At 46.7% G+C, this 14,113-nt stretch overlaps 1 protein-coding gene across 7 annotated transcripts in view; it reads right to left on the bottom strand.

The window, feature by feature from the left end:
- Positions 1 to 14,113, bottom strand: part of LOC105490531 (syntaxin 2) — a 72,404-nt gene that overhangs the window by 32,468 nt on the left and 25,823 nt on the right. For all 7 annotated transcript variants that reach the window (XM_011756273.3, XM_011756270.2, XM_011756271.2 and 4 more), the window contains exons 2-3: positions 6,103 to 6,177; positions 326 to 425 (exon numbers count right to left, since the gene is read on the bottom strand). In XM_011756273.3, coding sequence (XP_011754575.1) covers positions 326 to 425; positions 6,103 to 6,123 — 121 coding nt within the window. In that variant the 5' untranslated portion in view covers positions 6,124 to 6,177. The remainder of the gene's footprint in view (positions 1 to 325; positions 426 to 6,102; positions 6,178 to 14,113) is intronic.

The raw sequence follows: 14,113 nt of genomic DNA, 5'->3' as shown, positions 1-14,113 counted from the left end.
TCTGAACATAAAGTGCTGTCTTGCTGACCTGTGGTCTAATCTTGGCTCCTAAGTTCTGCGAAGCCACTTTCGTGTATTCTTTAGGATCTGATCCATCCGTGGTCCTCACTCGGGCTGCCCATGAGAATCACATGGGCAGCTTCAAAACAAACCATACAGACGCCCTGGCTCGCCCCAGGCCAAACGCCTCAGACTCTCTAGCTTATCAGCATTTCGTACAAACGCCCCTGAATCTAACGTGAAGCCAGAGTCGAGGCCTGTGCTGCAGACAGCAAGCGAGACACACAGACAGACAAACTTTTTGTTGTTAAAACCAACAACTTACTTCCTTCTGGGTTTGGTGCAGAAAGAATGATGCTGTGGTTTTTCTTTACTTCTTCAACATACTGAGTTATTTTATCAATACTGTTTCTAATCTCCTCAACCTAGGAGAGAGAGAGAGTCATTATAGCATGGCAAACTCAAATCTGTGACCACTTTCATGCCCTAAAAGGGGAAGAATAAAGGAGGGAAATAAATAATTACCACATAAGAAATAAAAAGCCTCTCCCATTCTCACACTGATATAATTTTTTTTTTTGAGACAGAGTCTCACTCTGTCGCCCAGGCTGGAGTGCAGTGGCGCGATCTCGGCTCACTGCAAGCTCCGCCTCCCGGGTTCAAGCCATTCTCCTGCCTCAGCCTCCCCAGTAGCTGGGACTACAGGCGCCCACCACCACGCCCGGGTAATTTTTTTTTGTATTTTTAGTAGAGACGGGGTTTCACCGTGTTAGCCAGGATGGTCTCGATCTCCTGACCTCGTGATCTGCCCACCTCGGCCTCCCAAAGTGCTAGGATTACAGACGTGAGCCACCGCACCCGGCAGTCTCATTAAATTTAAAAAATAAAGATATACCCTATGAATATTTCTGCCTTCATACCTAAAGCAGTACCAATCACCATTCACCAGGAAAACCTATCAGGCTGTAAAAATTTCTAGTCAAGTCCCAAGCATGACACAGACGGGGCCAATTAGAAGCGTACTACTACTAATACCCATTTTCAGTATAACCAGGAAGTAAGCCCATAAAACATGCGGCACAGTGGCTCACACCTGTAATCCCCGCACTGTGGGAGGCCAAGGTGGGCGGATCACTTCAGGCCAGGAGTTCGGGACCAGCCTGGCCAACATAGAGAAACCTCTTCTCTACTAAAAATACAACAATTAGCCGACTGAGGTGGCACACACCTGTGATCCCAGCTACTCAGGAAGCTGAGGCTCAAAAATCGCTTGAATCAGGAGGCGGAGGTTGCAGTGAACAGAGATCGCACCACTGCACTCCAGCCTGAGCAACAGAGCAAAACTCTGTCTAAAAAAAAAAAAAAAAGAAAATAATAATAATAATACTCTTATGGGAGGAGGTATCTACAGCTCACACAGCCAAACCTTCATAATTGTTATCTTTGACCTCTAAATGTTTAAATTCAATATGTGTTTCAAAATGTAATGTATCATTAGCAAGATTTATCTAGATGGAGTCATAACATTATCTTCAAAAACCTCTATGTCACGCTGAAAAATGACCCTAAAGATGTTCAGGTCCTAATCCCTGGGCCTGTAAGTTACCTTATAGGACAAAAGATATTTTGCAGATATGACTAAACTAAGGATCTTGAGATGGGAAATTACCCTGAATTCTCCAGGTGGGTCCTCATTAACCCATTTATGCCAGAGGCTACAATTCGTGTGTGTGAAAAATCAGACCTTGGCGATGACCCTGAGCACTAGGATATAAATAACTCGCACAAGCTTAGCATTCCAATAATGGAACACTAGGCATAAATGGGTTAAAGTCGTAAGTGTTCTTAGAAGACAGCAGTAGAGGGACATCCAGCTACAGAAGTAGCAAGGTGAGCCCTGAAGCAAGATGCTCTGCTGCCAGCTCCTACCTCCTTCCTCATTTTAAAATAGTAATTATAGGCCAGGCACAGTGGCTCATGCCTGTAATCCCAACACTTTGGGAGCCAAGGCAGAAGGATCACTTGTGGCCAAGAGTTTAAGACCAGCCTGGGCAACACAGAGAGATCCCATCTCTACAAAAACTAAAAGAAAAGAAAATTAGCTGGGCACAATAGTCCATGCCTGCAGTCCCAGCCACTCAGGAGGCTGAGGCAGGAAGACCACTTGGGCCCAGCAAGTTGAGGCTGTAGTGAGCTGTGATTATACTACTACACTCCAGCCTGGGCAACAGAGCAAGATCTTGCTCTTAAAAAAAAAAAAAAAAGAAAGAATTATTAACCATTACATGTCGTGGCACAATCCACGTCCTAATCCCGGAGTCTGTGAATATGTCGCCTTGCACGGCAAAGGGAACTTTGCAGATGTGATCCAGTTGAGTCTTGAGACTGCCCTGGATTATCTGGGTGGGCCCAATGGAACCACAGGAGTCCTTACAAGACAAGACAAGAGGACCAATGTTGGAAAAGGGACACTTGATCATGAAAACAGCGGCTGGAGTGATGGCTTTGAAGGTGGAGGAAAACCAAGAACACAGGCCGCCTGCGGAAGCTGGAGAGGAAGGCAGCTCCAGGAGGCTCGCAGCTCTGCCCTGCCAGCACCTGAGCTTCTCCAGGCCCTGGAACTAGGAGGGGGTGATAAACGTGTTGTTGAACCACAGTGATTTGTTACAGCAGCAGCAGGAAACTGACACACATGTCAACATAATTAACACATTTCTGTGAAAAAATAGATCTCCAAAAAATCAGTGGAAACAGGGGCAGTGATTTGCACTTTTTGTAAATCTAATGTCTAGCTTAATAGAAAGCACCCTGATCATCACAGCTACTCTTGGGTTTGGTGTGTTGGCTCTGAGAAACTCCGTCACTGTGCAGTCATAAGAGAGTAAAAATGGCAATGATCATCTTAGTATTACTTTGAAAAGAGCTTTGACCACAGAATCCTCTTGAAAGGATCTTAGGGACCCCAAGGACTCCTAGGCCAAGCCCCAGACCAGATTTGAAAAGTCTAAGTATTAAAGAATCACGCAGGCCAGGGGCAGTGGCTCACGCCTGTAATCCCAGCATTGTGGGAGGCCAAGGTAGGCGTATCACTTGAGATCAAAAGTTCAAGACCAGCCTGGCCAGCATGGCAAAATGCCGTCTCTACTAAAAATACAAAATTAGCCAGGCGTGGTGGCGTGCCTGTAGTACCAGCTACTCAGGAGGCTGAGACAAGAGAATCGCTTGAACCCAGGAGGAAGAGGCTGCAGTGAGCCGAGATCACACCACTGCACTCTACCCTGGGTGACAGAGTGAGGCTCCGTCTCAAGAAAAGAAAGCAAAATTACCATTTCTAAAGTAATACACATATGTTAGAAAGTAAAAGAAAAAAAACATTATTTTAACTCTTGGAGAGTTCTGCAATATATACCGCTGCTAACTCCAAGCCCCCGTGTGGCTCCAGAGGAACAGGAAACTGCAGGGCTACACACCCGCACCCAGAGAGGCACCGAGAGAGAATGGTGCCAGCTAGCATTTTATGTCCGGAAATAACACACCACGGGGGGCCTTTGGCTCCGTTATAAATCGTCTTCGCAGAAACGAGGCTCCCTGGCCACCCTTCAGAGCACTGTTTTAGTGTTAACCAAACACTCGCCGTGTGAAATCCATTTCTCTTGCAAACTTCTATGTGATATTGAAGATCAGAATGAGTTTATATTAACAAATATTACTTGCTTCTGTATTTGTCTAGGAAGTCATTTCACAGAAATTAAGTGCAAACTAAATTGACTATTTAACAAATGAAAGATTGAGCTTAAGTTAGAACCCAGTGAGGACAAGCACTGGGCAAGCCTTCCTAACGCACGAGTAACCTGTTTCCCACATGCCCCGAGACGCCAGCAGCAAAGACAGACTGGCACCAGACAGACAAAGACCACAGCTTAATGGCAGTCAGTGAATTGCACAACTTAACTTTTCTGTTCTTCTTCTTTTTTTTCTTTTTTTTTTTTTTTTTTTTTTGAGACAGAGTCTCACTCTGTCACCCAAGCTGGAGTACAGTGGTGTGTTCTGAGCTCACTGCAACCTCCGCCTCCTGGGTTCCAGTGATTCTCCCGCCACAGCCTCCCAAGCAGCTGGGATTATAGGCACTGCCATCATGCCTGGCTAATTTTTGTATTTTTAGTAGAGACAGGTTTTGCCATGTTGACCAGGCTGGTCTGGAACTCCTGACCTAAGGTGATCCACCTGCCTCGGACTCCCAAAGTGCTGGGATTACAGGCATGCATGAGCCACTGCACCCGGCCTGCACTATGTAACTTTTCTATTAAATGCAACACTTAATGGCAGGAGATTCTTTAAAATAAATACATTTTTACAAAGAACTTGCATGGAGTTAAGCAACCAAGTAAAAGGAATAAAATCGGAAAAATAATAATTTGACAAAGGGGCCAGGAAGGCTAAAGACAATTTTAAAAGTCTCATTTCCAAGAAGTGAAATCAGGAAATCCGAGCATCTTAACTCCTTTATACCTTAAAGGAACTTCCTTGTAGCTTATAATTTAATCTCATGTTTTTTTCCTTTAGATAACAGTAGCAACTAACAAATACTAGAAAACCAGTGACTAGGCTTATGTGAGATATTCAAGAAATTCTGATTGAGTCTGAAAAACTAATAACTTTCCATATACTTTTATAAACCTCTTAAAATGTTCAAATCCAGGCACTGCTAGGCCAGCTGAGGCTGTCGAGTGAAACTATCCCATGAGACTCAGCATAATCAAGGCGAGTCCTGCAACGAAGGTTCCGTCATTAAAAAACCCACTGGACATGTGTTTTCGTTCCTTCACGTTTTACAAGGTCAATGTATTTGTTCTATGACTCAATTTCAAAAATTTGAAATTATGCAACATTAGATCAGATAGTTCTTAGGTTTGAGAATTTCAGCAGGGCCTAAGCCCAAGAGCTGTGCTGGGGAGATAAGCAGGAGGGGGAGGCCTCACACCTCAGACAGGATCCCAGCACTGGCAGGCTGCCACGTCTTAAAATATCAGCCACTGGGTCACCAGTGACTTTCCTCTGAGTCTTCTACCTGAGCTCATATACAGCTGATCAGTCACCGATTTCAGACCCTGAGCCCTCTGCTCTATGCACCTGCCCCCAGGACTCACTCCCACCAGTGGAGGGGCGGCAGTGCTGGTGGGAGCCACGCACACCTGACCCCTGCGCCTCAGCCAGGTGCCACCTCTGCTGCCGGAACCACCACTTCCTGAAGAACCAAGGAGTCCTCGTTCTGAGACACTGCCGATCTTGCAGGGAGGCCTTTGTAAAACTCTCTTAAGGGGCGCCGCAGGACCTCCCAAAGGCAGCCTGCAAGGAGGAGGCGCTCCTGCAGCAGCCAGCGCCGGGTGGGAGAAGCGGGCATCCACCAGCAGAGGGCGCTGCAGGCCTGGCCCCAGCACACGCGGAGGCCGCGTGCACAGCTCCACCATCCGCACCCAACTCCCTCCTGGACTGCACCAGAACGATGATTCGCATTTTTCTCATATTAACATTGTGATCATACTAAAAATTCCAGAGAACTTATGTAATTCAAACAACTTTTTAAAATATTAGCTGAAGTATTATTTCAAATATTATAAAATGCACAATCATATTGATACACATCTTTAAAGAAGAAAGCCACCATGCGCGGGGGCTCACACTGGTAATCCCAGCACTTTGGGAGGCCGAGGCAGGCGGATTGCCTGAGCTCAGGAGTTTGAAACCAGCCTAGGCAACATGGTGAAACCCTATCTCTACTAAAAATGAAAAAAAAAAAAAGAATTAGCCAGGCGTGGTGGCACGCACCTGTGGTCCCAGCTACTTGGGAGGCTAAGGCAAGAGAATCACTTGAACCTGGGAGGCAGAGGTTGCAGTAAGCTGAGATTGTGTCACTGCACTCCAGCCTGGGCAACAGAGTGAGACTCTGTCTCCAAAAACAAGAAAAAGAAAAAAAAAGAAAAAGAAAGAAGGGAGGAAGGAAGGAAGGAAAGGAAGGGAGGGGAGGGGGAAGGAGAAAGGGGGAGGGGGAGGGAGGGAGGGCAGGTAGGCAGGCTATGATTGGGTTTCATTAAACGCTCTTACCTGATGGAAGAAATCCTCCATGAAATGGTCTTTCTCAACCACAACAACTGTGTCTCCATCATCATTCTTCCTACACTACAATGAAAAATGGAAAATTCAGATTTTTAAAATTTTTATGTAGGCACAAATAGAGAACTGAAATACAAAAACAGTTCAATACCCACAAGATCTCAACTCACTAGAGCACCAAATTGTAACAAACTAGCAGCCACCACTATCTACCCCAGCTGAACTCCACAACATTTTCAACAGAACAGATCCTGGCTGAAGCAGCTGGGAAGGCGCAAGACCTGCACAGAAGCAAGGGGTGGCTTTCTCAGAACTAAGCTGCTTAGAATCGTTTAGTTCTCACTATGTAAGTCAACATCACACAGGCCAGTTTCACCTTCAAGAAGCGAACCTGCTTGTGTTGCATATTTTCCATGAACAGTAAAAACACTGGCCGGCCACAGTGGCTCATGCCTGTAATCCCAGCACTTTAGGAGGCTGAGGAGGGCGGCTTGCTTAAGTCCAGGAATTCAAGACCAGCCTGGGCAACAAGATTAAACCCTGTCTCCACAAAAAATTAGCCAGGCATGGTGGCACATGCCCGTGGTCCCAGCTACTTGGGAGGCTGAGGTGGGAGGACTACCTGAGCCCAGAAGGTTGAGGCTGCAGTGACCCTGTATCTAAAAACAAACAAAAACAAAACAAAACAAAACCCCAACATCATCCAGAAGAACGACCATTGATCAGGAGCTGAAGACCTGGGCTCCAGCCTCCTCCCCAGCAGCCCATTAGCTTGTCTCAGTCTCTGCCTCTTGTCCATGAAATACAGATAGTATTCTCCCATCTCCATCGGAAGACCCTAAGGATAAGATATTTATCAGTGTTTTATAAGGTAACACTACTTTCATGGGTCATATTAATATATAAACCAATAAAGGCTTTTGAAATTACTTCTAGTCCCTACTCTTTTTTTTCTTTTTTGGAAACAAAGTCTAGCTCTGTCACCCAGGCTGGAGTGTGGAGTGCACAGTGGCAGGATCTTGGCTCACTGCAGCCTCCGCCTACTGGGTTCAAGTAATGCTTGCGCCTCAGCCTCCTGAGTAGCTAGGATTACATGCACCTGCCACCACACCCAGCTAATTTTTCTGTATTTTTAGTAGAGACGGGATTTCACCATGTTGGCCAGGCTGGTTTCGAACTCCTGAGCTCAGGCAATCCGCCCACCTCACCCTCCCAAATTGCTGGGATTACAGGCATGAGCCACTGCACCCAGCCCGTACACTTGTCATTCTAAGCAAAGAAGCACTTCAAGACAAAATGGCAATCAACTGACAAGCAGCAGAAACTAACATTAAGACAGACCCCACATAGTCTAACACTCTTCTCCAGGATCCCACACCACTCTAAAAACCAAAAAAGAACGGCTGAAGATACTGAGTGCCAGTGCCCAGGGTCTGCAGGAGGCAGGCCAGGTGTGTTATCTGTCAATCCTCCTGGTACCACACCCCCATCCCCGCCATGAGGCAGGTACTGGCATGGCTACTTCAGAGTAGAGCACATGCTCAATGGTTATGGTCTCGGAGCTAAGCGGTGCCGAACCAGTAGGTGAAGCCAGTCCATCTGACTTTCCAAAACTCCCCATCTTAACAGCTGTACCATGTTGAACCTCTTAAAAAGAGTAAGAGCTGTCCTTTAGTGCCAGCGCACAAGCGGCAGGCAATTTGAAACACGCTCCACACATGTTCTCATTGGTTTTATGGGCCCCACGTTGCCAGTGAGGAGGCGGAAACACAGTGCAGGGATCACTCAGCAGGGACGGCAGAGCAGAAGCGGCCTGTGGCTGTGATTCCACACACTCTGCTCTGACAAGCACACTCTACCCTGGGGGAAGATGGGATGGGGGAGGAGCTGTGCTGTGGACCCCACCAGCCACGCAGGCCAGGCCCCACAGACTCCCCTTGCAGGGACTCCCTCTGTTAGACAGAGGATCTATTCCCGTGTGTGCCAGCCCCGCCTCTCAGGCCCACAGCCTGCTCCCTCCCTGTCTCCAAGCGCTCACTTGGGCAAACTAAATCCCACTAGCTGGGCCCGGGGTCTCACTGCTTCCCTGTGGCTATCTGCCTTCTCTTCTCAGCTGTGCGGTCTCAGAGGCGCACGGCCAGGAATGATGGAATGAAGCATGACCATGTTAAGTCGTTGACTGTGCATTCACCCAAATACCCATGGAGGGGGTGGGGAGGAGGGGCGGAGAGCTGAAACTGAGCTGCAGACTGCGCTTGTGGCCCTGAGCCCAGGGCCATAAAAGTGCTTCACCCCACCCTGGAGGTGCCACGTGGCTCTCAGGGCATCTCACACCTCCCTGCTCTGTCAGTAACTTTAGGTTCTAGATTCAAAGTCACCTCATTTTTGTTTATTTGGAAAACTGTAAACATATACAAAAGTAGAAGGAATACTATGGGTGAGCCCTCACTGTCCCCATCACCCAGGCTTAACAATGGTCAAGCCACAGCCTGTCTGTTTAGGTTGACACCCGCCTCTTCCCACCACTTCCTACCCCACACCATAAGACCATCTTGAGGCAAATCCCACGAGGCAGATGCTACTGTGGAGACTGCACCTGCGGCTCCAGCAAAGAGGCTGCACCCATCTCACTGCTCCCCAGCACCACGCTTCCCTGTGAAAGCAAGTCGCTTTCCATGGTGACCTTCCCATGCTGTGCGATGGCCCCCACAGTGGCGTGGTGTAAACAACTAGAGGCTCAGTCCTCCTCTCCCATGGTGACTGTCCCATGTTGTGCAATGCACCCCCACAGTGGTATGGCGTCAGTCCTCCTCCACTCTGAACCCATGGCACAGGCAGATTTTTGTTCCGAGTCATTCGCTTGCTGGTAAACAATGTGGTTCTCTACCTGTAGACCAGGAAAGATCCACATGACTGGAATATGTTTCCTCTACCGTCTTATTTCTTATTCCTAAGCCTTGACTTATATGTCTTATTTCTACCTGGAACTCTTAAAACTGATCAGGTAACAGGAAACAGACCCAATAATACTGTCTTTGCTTTTCCATTCAAAAAAAAAAATGACCAAAGCAATCTTTTTGGCTTTATCCCTAAGCTACATTATTCTCATCTTCAATGAATGTCCACGTTCAGTCTTTCAAGCTGAGACAGTGCAACAGCTGTACAACAGCCATGATTATGAGAGGGTATTCATTGTAAATAACCAAACCGCTTGTGGCAAACGTTTACTAAAAGCCAGGGAATACTCTCCTATATGACATACTTGATTTCCCAAGTGTCAAAGTACAGGATAAACATTTAAATATCAGCATTCCATTTCTGTTACATGTTAACAGAAGTCTCCTTAAAAGAAGCATTATAGTAAAATCACAACTCCCCCGTGTGAATACTATTGTCAGGAACAGGTAGCAGGTAGCTTCCTGGTGTAGAAACTGTGTAACAGAAAAGAGAGTCATTGGAACACTCATCATTTATAATTCAACAGAAGCTGAACTATCACAAATGGCAGAATCCAAAGCTGGACAGAATCCTGACTTTCTTCTGCATGTTGTTCACACACACATGCTAAGGAACTTCCAAACAAATAGTAACTGTAGACAAATAAATTACAAACCTTGACATAGACACAGTGGTTTTAGTACTATGTTGCTAGAATACTTTGACTTATTTTTCACAATTAAATCACTTAGGTAGAAAAAGAAAAGACTTGTAACTAAACGTAGGTAAAAGCTGGCCGCGTGCGGCAGCTCATGCCTGTAATCCCAGCGCTTTGGGAGGTTTAACTGGGAGGATCACTGGAGCTCCAGAGTTTGAGACCAGCCTCGGCAACATGGTGATACCCCATTTTTGGTACAAAACATACATAAATCAGCCAGGTGTGGTGGCTCACACTTGTGAGGATCCCCCGAGCCCAGGAGATTGAGGCTGTACTGAGCAGTGATGGTGCCACTCCAGCCTGGTGACAGAGAGAGACTGTGTCTCAAAAAACAAGTAAGTCGGCCGGGCGCGGTGGCTCAAGCCTGTAATCCCAGCACTTTGGGAGGCCGAGACGGGTGGATCACGAGGTCAGGAGATCGAGACCATCCTGGCTAACACGGTGAAACCCCGTCTCTACTAAAAAAATACAAAAAACTAGCCGGGCGAGGTGGCGGGCACCTGTAGTCCCAGCTACTCGGGAGGCTGAACCAGGAGAATGGCGGGAACCCGGGAGGCGGAGCTTGCAGTGAGCTGAGATCCGGCCACTGCACTCCAGCCTGGGCGGCAGAGCGAGACTCCGTCTCAAAAAAAAAAAAAACAAAAAAAAAACAAGTAAGTAAATGCTGACTCTGGGCCAGTGTGTAACTATGGTGCTAAACGTAACCTACTCTCTCATATTTGTGTATGGTGAATTACACTTTTATACCCACGATAAAATGTTACACTGTTTCAAATTTTTTTGTATTTTTACTAACACTTGTTCCCATTATTATTATATAAATACTTTTTAACAGGCACTTAGACTTTATGTAAGTAGTGTTATCCTTACGCAATTTTTTTTTTTTTTTTTTTTTTTGGAGGCAGGGTCTTGCTCTATCACCCAGGCTGGAGTGCAGTAGTGTGATCAGAGCTCACAACAGCTTCGACCTCCTGGGCTCAGGCGACCCCTTCGCCTCAGCCTCCTGAGTAGCTGGGACTACAGGTACACATATTTTTTTTAGAGATGAGGTCTAGCCATGTTGCCCAGGCTGGCCTTGAACTCCCAGGCCCAACCAATCCTCCCACCTTGGTCTCACCGAGTGCTGGTATTACAGGGGTGAGTGACTGCACCCGGCCTGCCTCTGCAACTTAATCATTTTTTTTTGTTTTTTTGGTTTTTTTCCTCTCAGCTATACATTCAGATTTCTCCACTCAGCATGTATCGCTCTAGTGTTAGGTGAAACCACACCATATGGGTCAACCTCATACACTCATCTTACCTGCTGCGTACGCTCCTTTACATAAAAAGCCACGATGTGTTATTCATCCAGGCTCCTATTGGCCCTAACACTTTTCCGTTTCCAACAATGTAACAAACCACGGTTACACGGCTGCGCGCGCGGGGCAGGATGGCTTTCTGGAACACACGCACATATGCAGAGAGAGGACCATGAGCCATGGGGTTGAAGCGTCTTCAGCTTCACTAAACAATGCCAAATTGCTCTCCAAAGCAGTTGCAATAAATTGGATGCCCCCAGCACGGCACGTGGACATGAGACACTGCCAGGTTAATCTTGAGCTACCAAGGGCCCATCCCTTGATCTCGCCCGAGGAATAAGGATCAAAACTGACATGAAGCCCGGAGAGCCTGAACTAGAGAGGATTTAAACTTGGGAGCTGGGGGCAGCCCCTTTACATCAGGTCATGAAGATGAAGAGAAACCCACATGATCTGGCTCCAGCCAACCTCTCCAGCTCATTCATGTCTCACCTCCGCCCACTACTGACCATTCACTCACTACCGACAGCATCTTTCTGTCCCTTGCATGACCTCGTTCTCAACTCTGGGCCTCTGGACTTGCTGTGTCTTCTGCCCAGGGCGCCCTCCCCCAGCCCTGTCCACAGCCGCTTTCTTATCCACAGGTCAGCTCAAGGGGTAGCCCCCTGACCCGCCCGGCCAAGACAGCCACACCCACACCCTCACCCTGCTTATTCCCTCACAGCAAGGACTGCGAAAGACATGGATTCCTCTGCTTAGCTGCTGCCTATCTCCCAGCTGCAGCTTCCATGAGAGCAAGGACTTGTCTTTTCACAACACAGGCATCCGGCCCACAGCAGTACCTGGCACACAGCCACCAGTCAGCGATGACCAGGTCAACGAACAAGTCAATGAATGAATGAAGAGCAAGAAAAGGGCAGACACAGACAAGGGGGAGGAGAGTGGGAAAGTACACACAAATGACAGAAGGCAAGAAATGGAAACAGAGACACACAAACACAAATGACAACATGCATCTGCCCTGAAAAGGTTGAAGAGCCGGGGAAAGGGTGCAGGAAAAAACAGGACTGCATTTGTGTCCAGAATGCCCCAAGACAAGATGGGCCATCTCTGGGAACACGCGAGGAAGGGGACACAGGAAGGCTTCCTGGTGATGCCTAACCTGAGACTAAAAAAGGTGCGAGGCTGCGTGTGGTGGCTCATGCCTGTAATCCCAGCACTTTGGGAGGCCAAGGCGGGTGGATCACCTGAGGTTGGGAGTTCAAGACCAGCCTGGCCAATGTGGTGAAACTCCGCTTCTACTACAAATACAAAAATCAGCCGGGTGTCGTGAAAGGCTGAGGCGGGAGAATTGCTTGAACCCTAGAGGCGGAGAATGCAGTGAACTGAGATCACGCCACTGCACTCCATTCTGGGCAAGAAAGCAAGGTTCTGTCTCAAAAAAAAAAAAAAAAAAAAAAAAAAGGTACAAGGCAAGAGAGACGGTGCAGAGGGAGAAGTCCAGTGGTTCAGACAAAGGGAGCAGCACCTGCCAGGGCAGGGAAGAGGGGGCATATCAGTCCAGAGGCAGGAGCCCTGTCGCCACCACAGGGGGACAGGTCTGGGCTCCCGGGGAGCTCTTCCAGGGATCAGTTATTTCTTAGAGTCGCTGCTCCTTGCATTCAGAATAGACCTCACGTTAAAAACAAGAAGTGATTAATCTGTGAAAATGGACAGATTTTGCTCTTCAAACCAAAGGACATGTTTAGATATATAAATGAGTAAACCTATTATAGTTAAGAATAGAGAAACTATACACTCCAACTGTAGGAACTGTTTGTATGAGAACACACAAAATACAAAAATTCGGCAGGATTGCATAAATTATGAAATTCTAAACTATAAATACATGCATATATAAAATTATGTTTGTATATGAAATTCTTAGTATTTTAAGTTCCAATGAAATCTCTTAATCTTATCAACTGGAACCTGAATCTTCACTATGCAACATTCCGCACTACATGGGCAAACGTAAGTTTTCAAAAAATCACTTTTAAAAATATCTGAGCAGTGTTTTCCGCCCTTTAAGAAATTATATTTGCAGGCCGGGCATGGTAACTCACGCCTGAAATCCCAGCACTTTGGGAGCCCAGGGTGGGCAGACTGCTTGAGTTCAAGAGTTGAAGAGCAGCCTGGGCAACACAGCGAAACCCCACCTCCACAAAAGTATGAAAATGTGCTGGGTGCACACGCCTGTGGTCCTAGCTACTGAGGAAGCTGAGGTGGGAGGATGGCTTGAGCCTTGGAGATCAAGGGTGCAATGAGTCATGATCGTGCCACTGCAGTCCAGCCTGAGCTACACAGCGAGATCCTGTCTCAAAGGAAAAAAAAAAAAAAGAGAGATTATATTTGCAATTCACCACCTTGAAATCAGGATGAAAAATAATGTTCTCATTTCTTTTAGGTCAACTAAGAACACCACATAGCTACTGTATATTTATTGTTTATTATCATGCAAACAATTCCCACAGATGAAATATGTGGTTTCTCTATTCTTCACTATAATAAATACATATATCATCTATATATCAAATATAATAAAGATATCAATGTGCATAAACTTTTTTTAAAAAAGTAATCAAAATACATTTGGGGTGGTTATGTTATAGAATAGCTATTCCGTTTTGCTTACGTCCTACAGTGAATTTCATTACACCTCGGTCACTCTTCCTCCCCAGGCTGCATGCAACCAACCGCACCCACCCTCAGTTCACTGCTGTGTCTCTCTGCACCCAGCACATGATCTGCTGGAGGCCTGACACTCAAGTACCTGTTGGACGGGCGAGTCTTTTACTTTCTGTAAATCAGAAATATCTTCCTGGATTTAGAGCCTAGGAGATCTGGACCAAGTCACGTAAACTTTCTATGCCCAAATGACTGGTTGCTCAAAAACAGAATCACTGGTTAGAAACTAAATCTGTCAACACAAATTATATTGAGCAAATTAATTTTTAAGCCCTTTCCATGTAATTATCAGAGGTACATTTTTCTCAGGAACAAGCTTCAA

This window comes from Macaca nemestrina, chromosome 10 (genome assembly GCF_043159975.1).
Source record: "Macaca nemestrina isolate mMacNem1 chromosome 10, mMacNem.hap1, whole genome shotgun sequence".
Lineage (NCBI taxonomy): Eukaryota > Metazoa > Chordata > Mammalia > Primates > Cercopithecidae > Macaca > Macaca nemestrina.
Note: the sequence above shows the minus strand (reverse complement) of the source record. Positions and strands in the feature narration are given on the sequence as shown.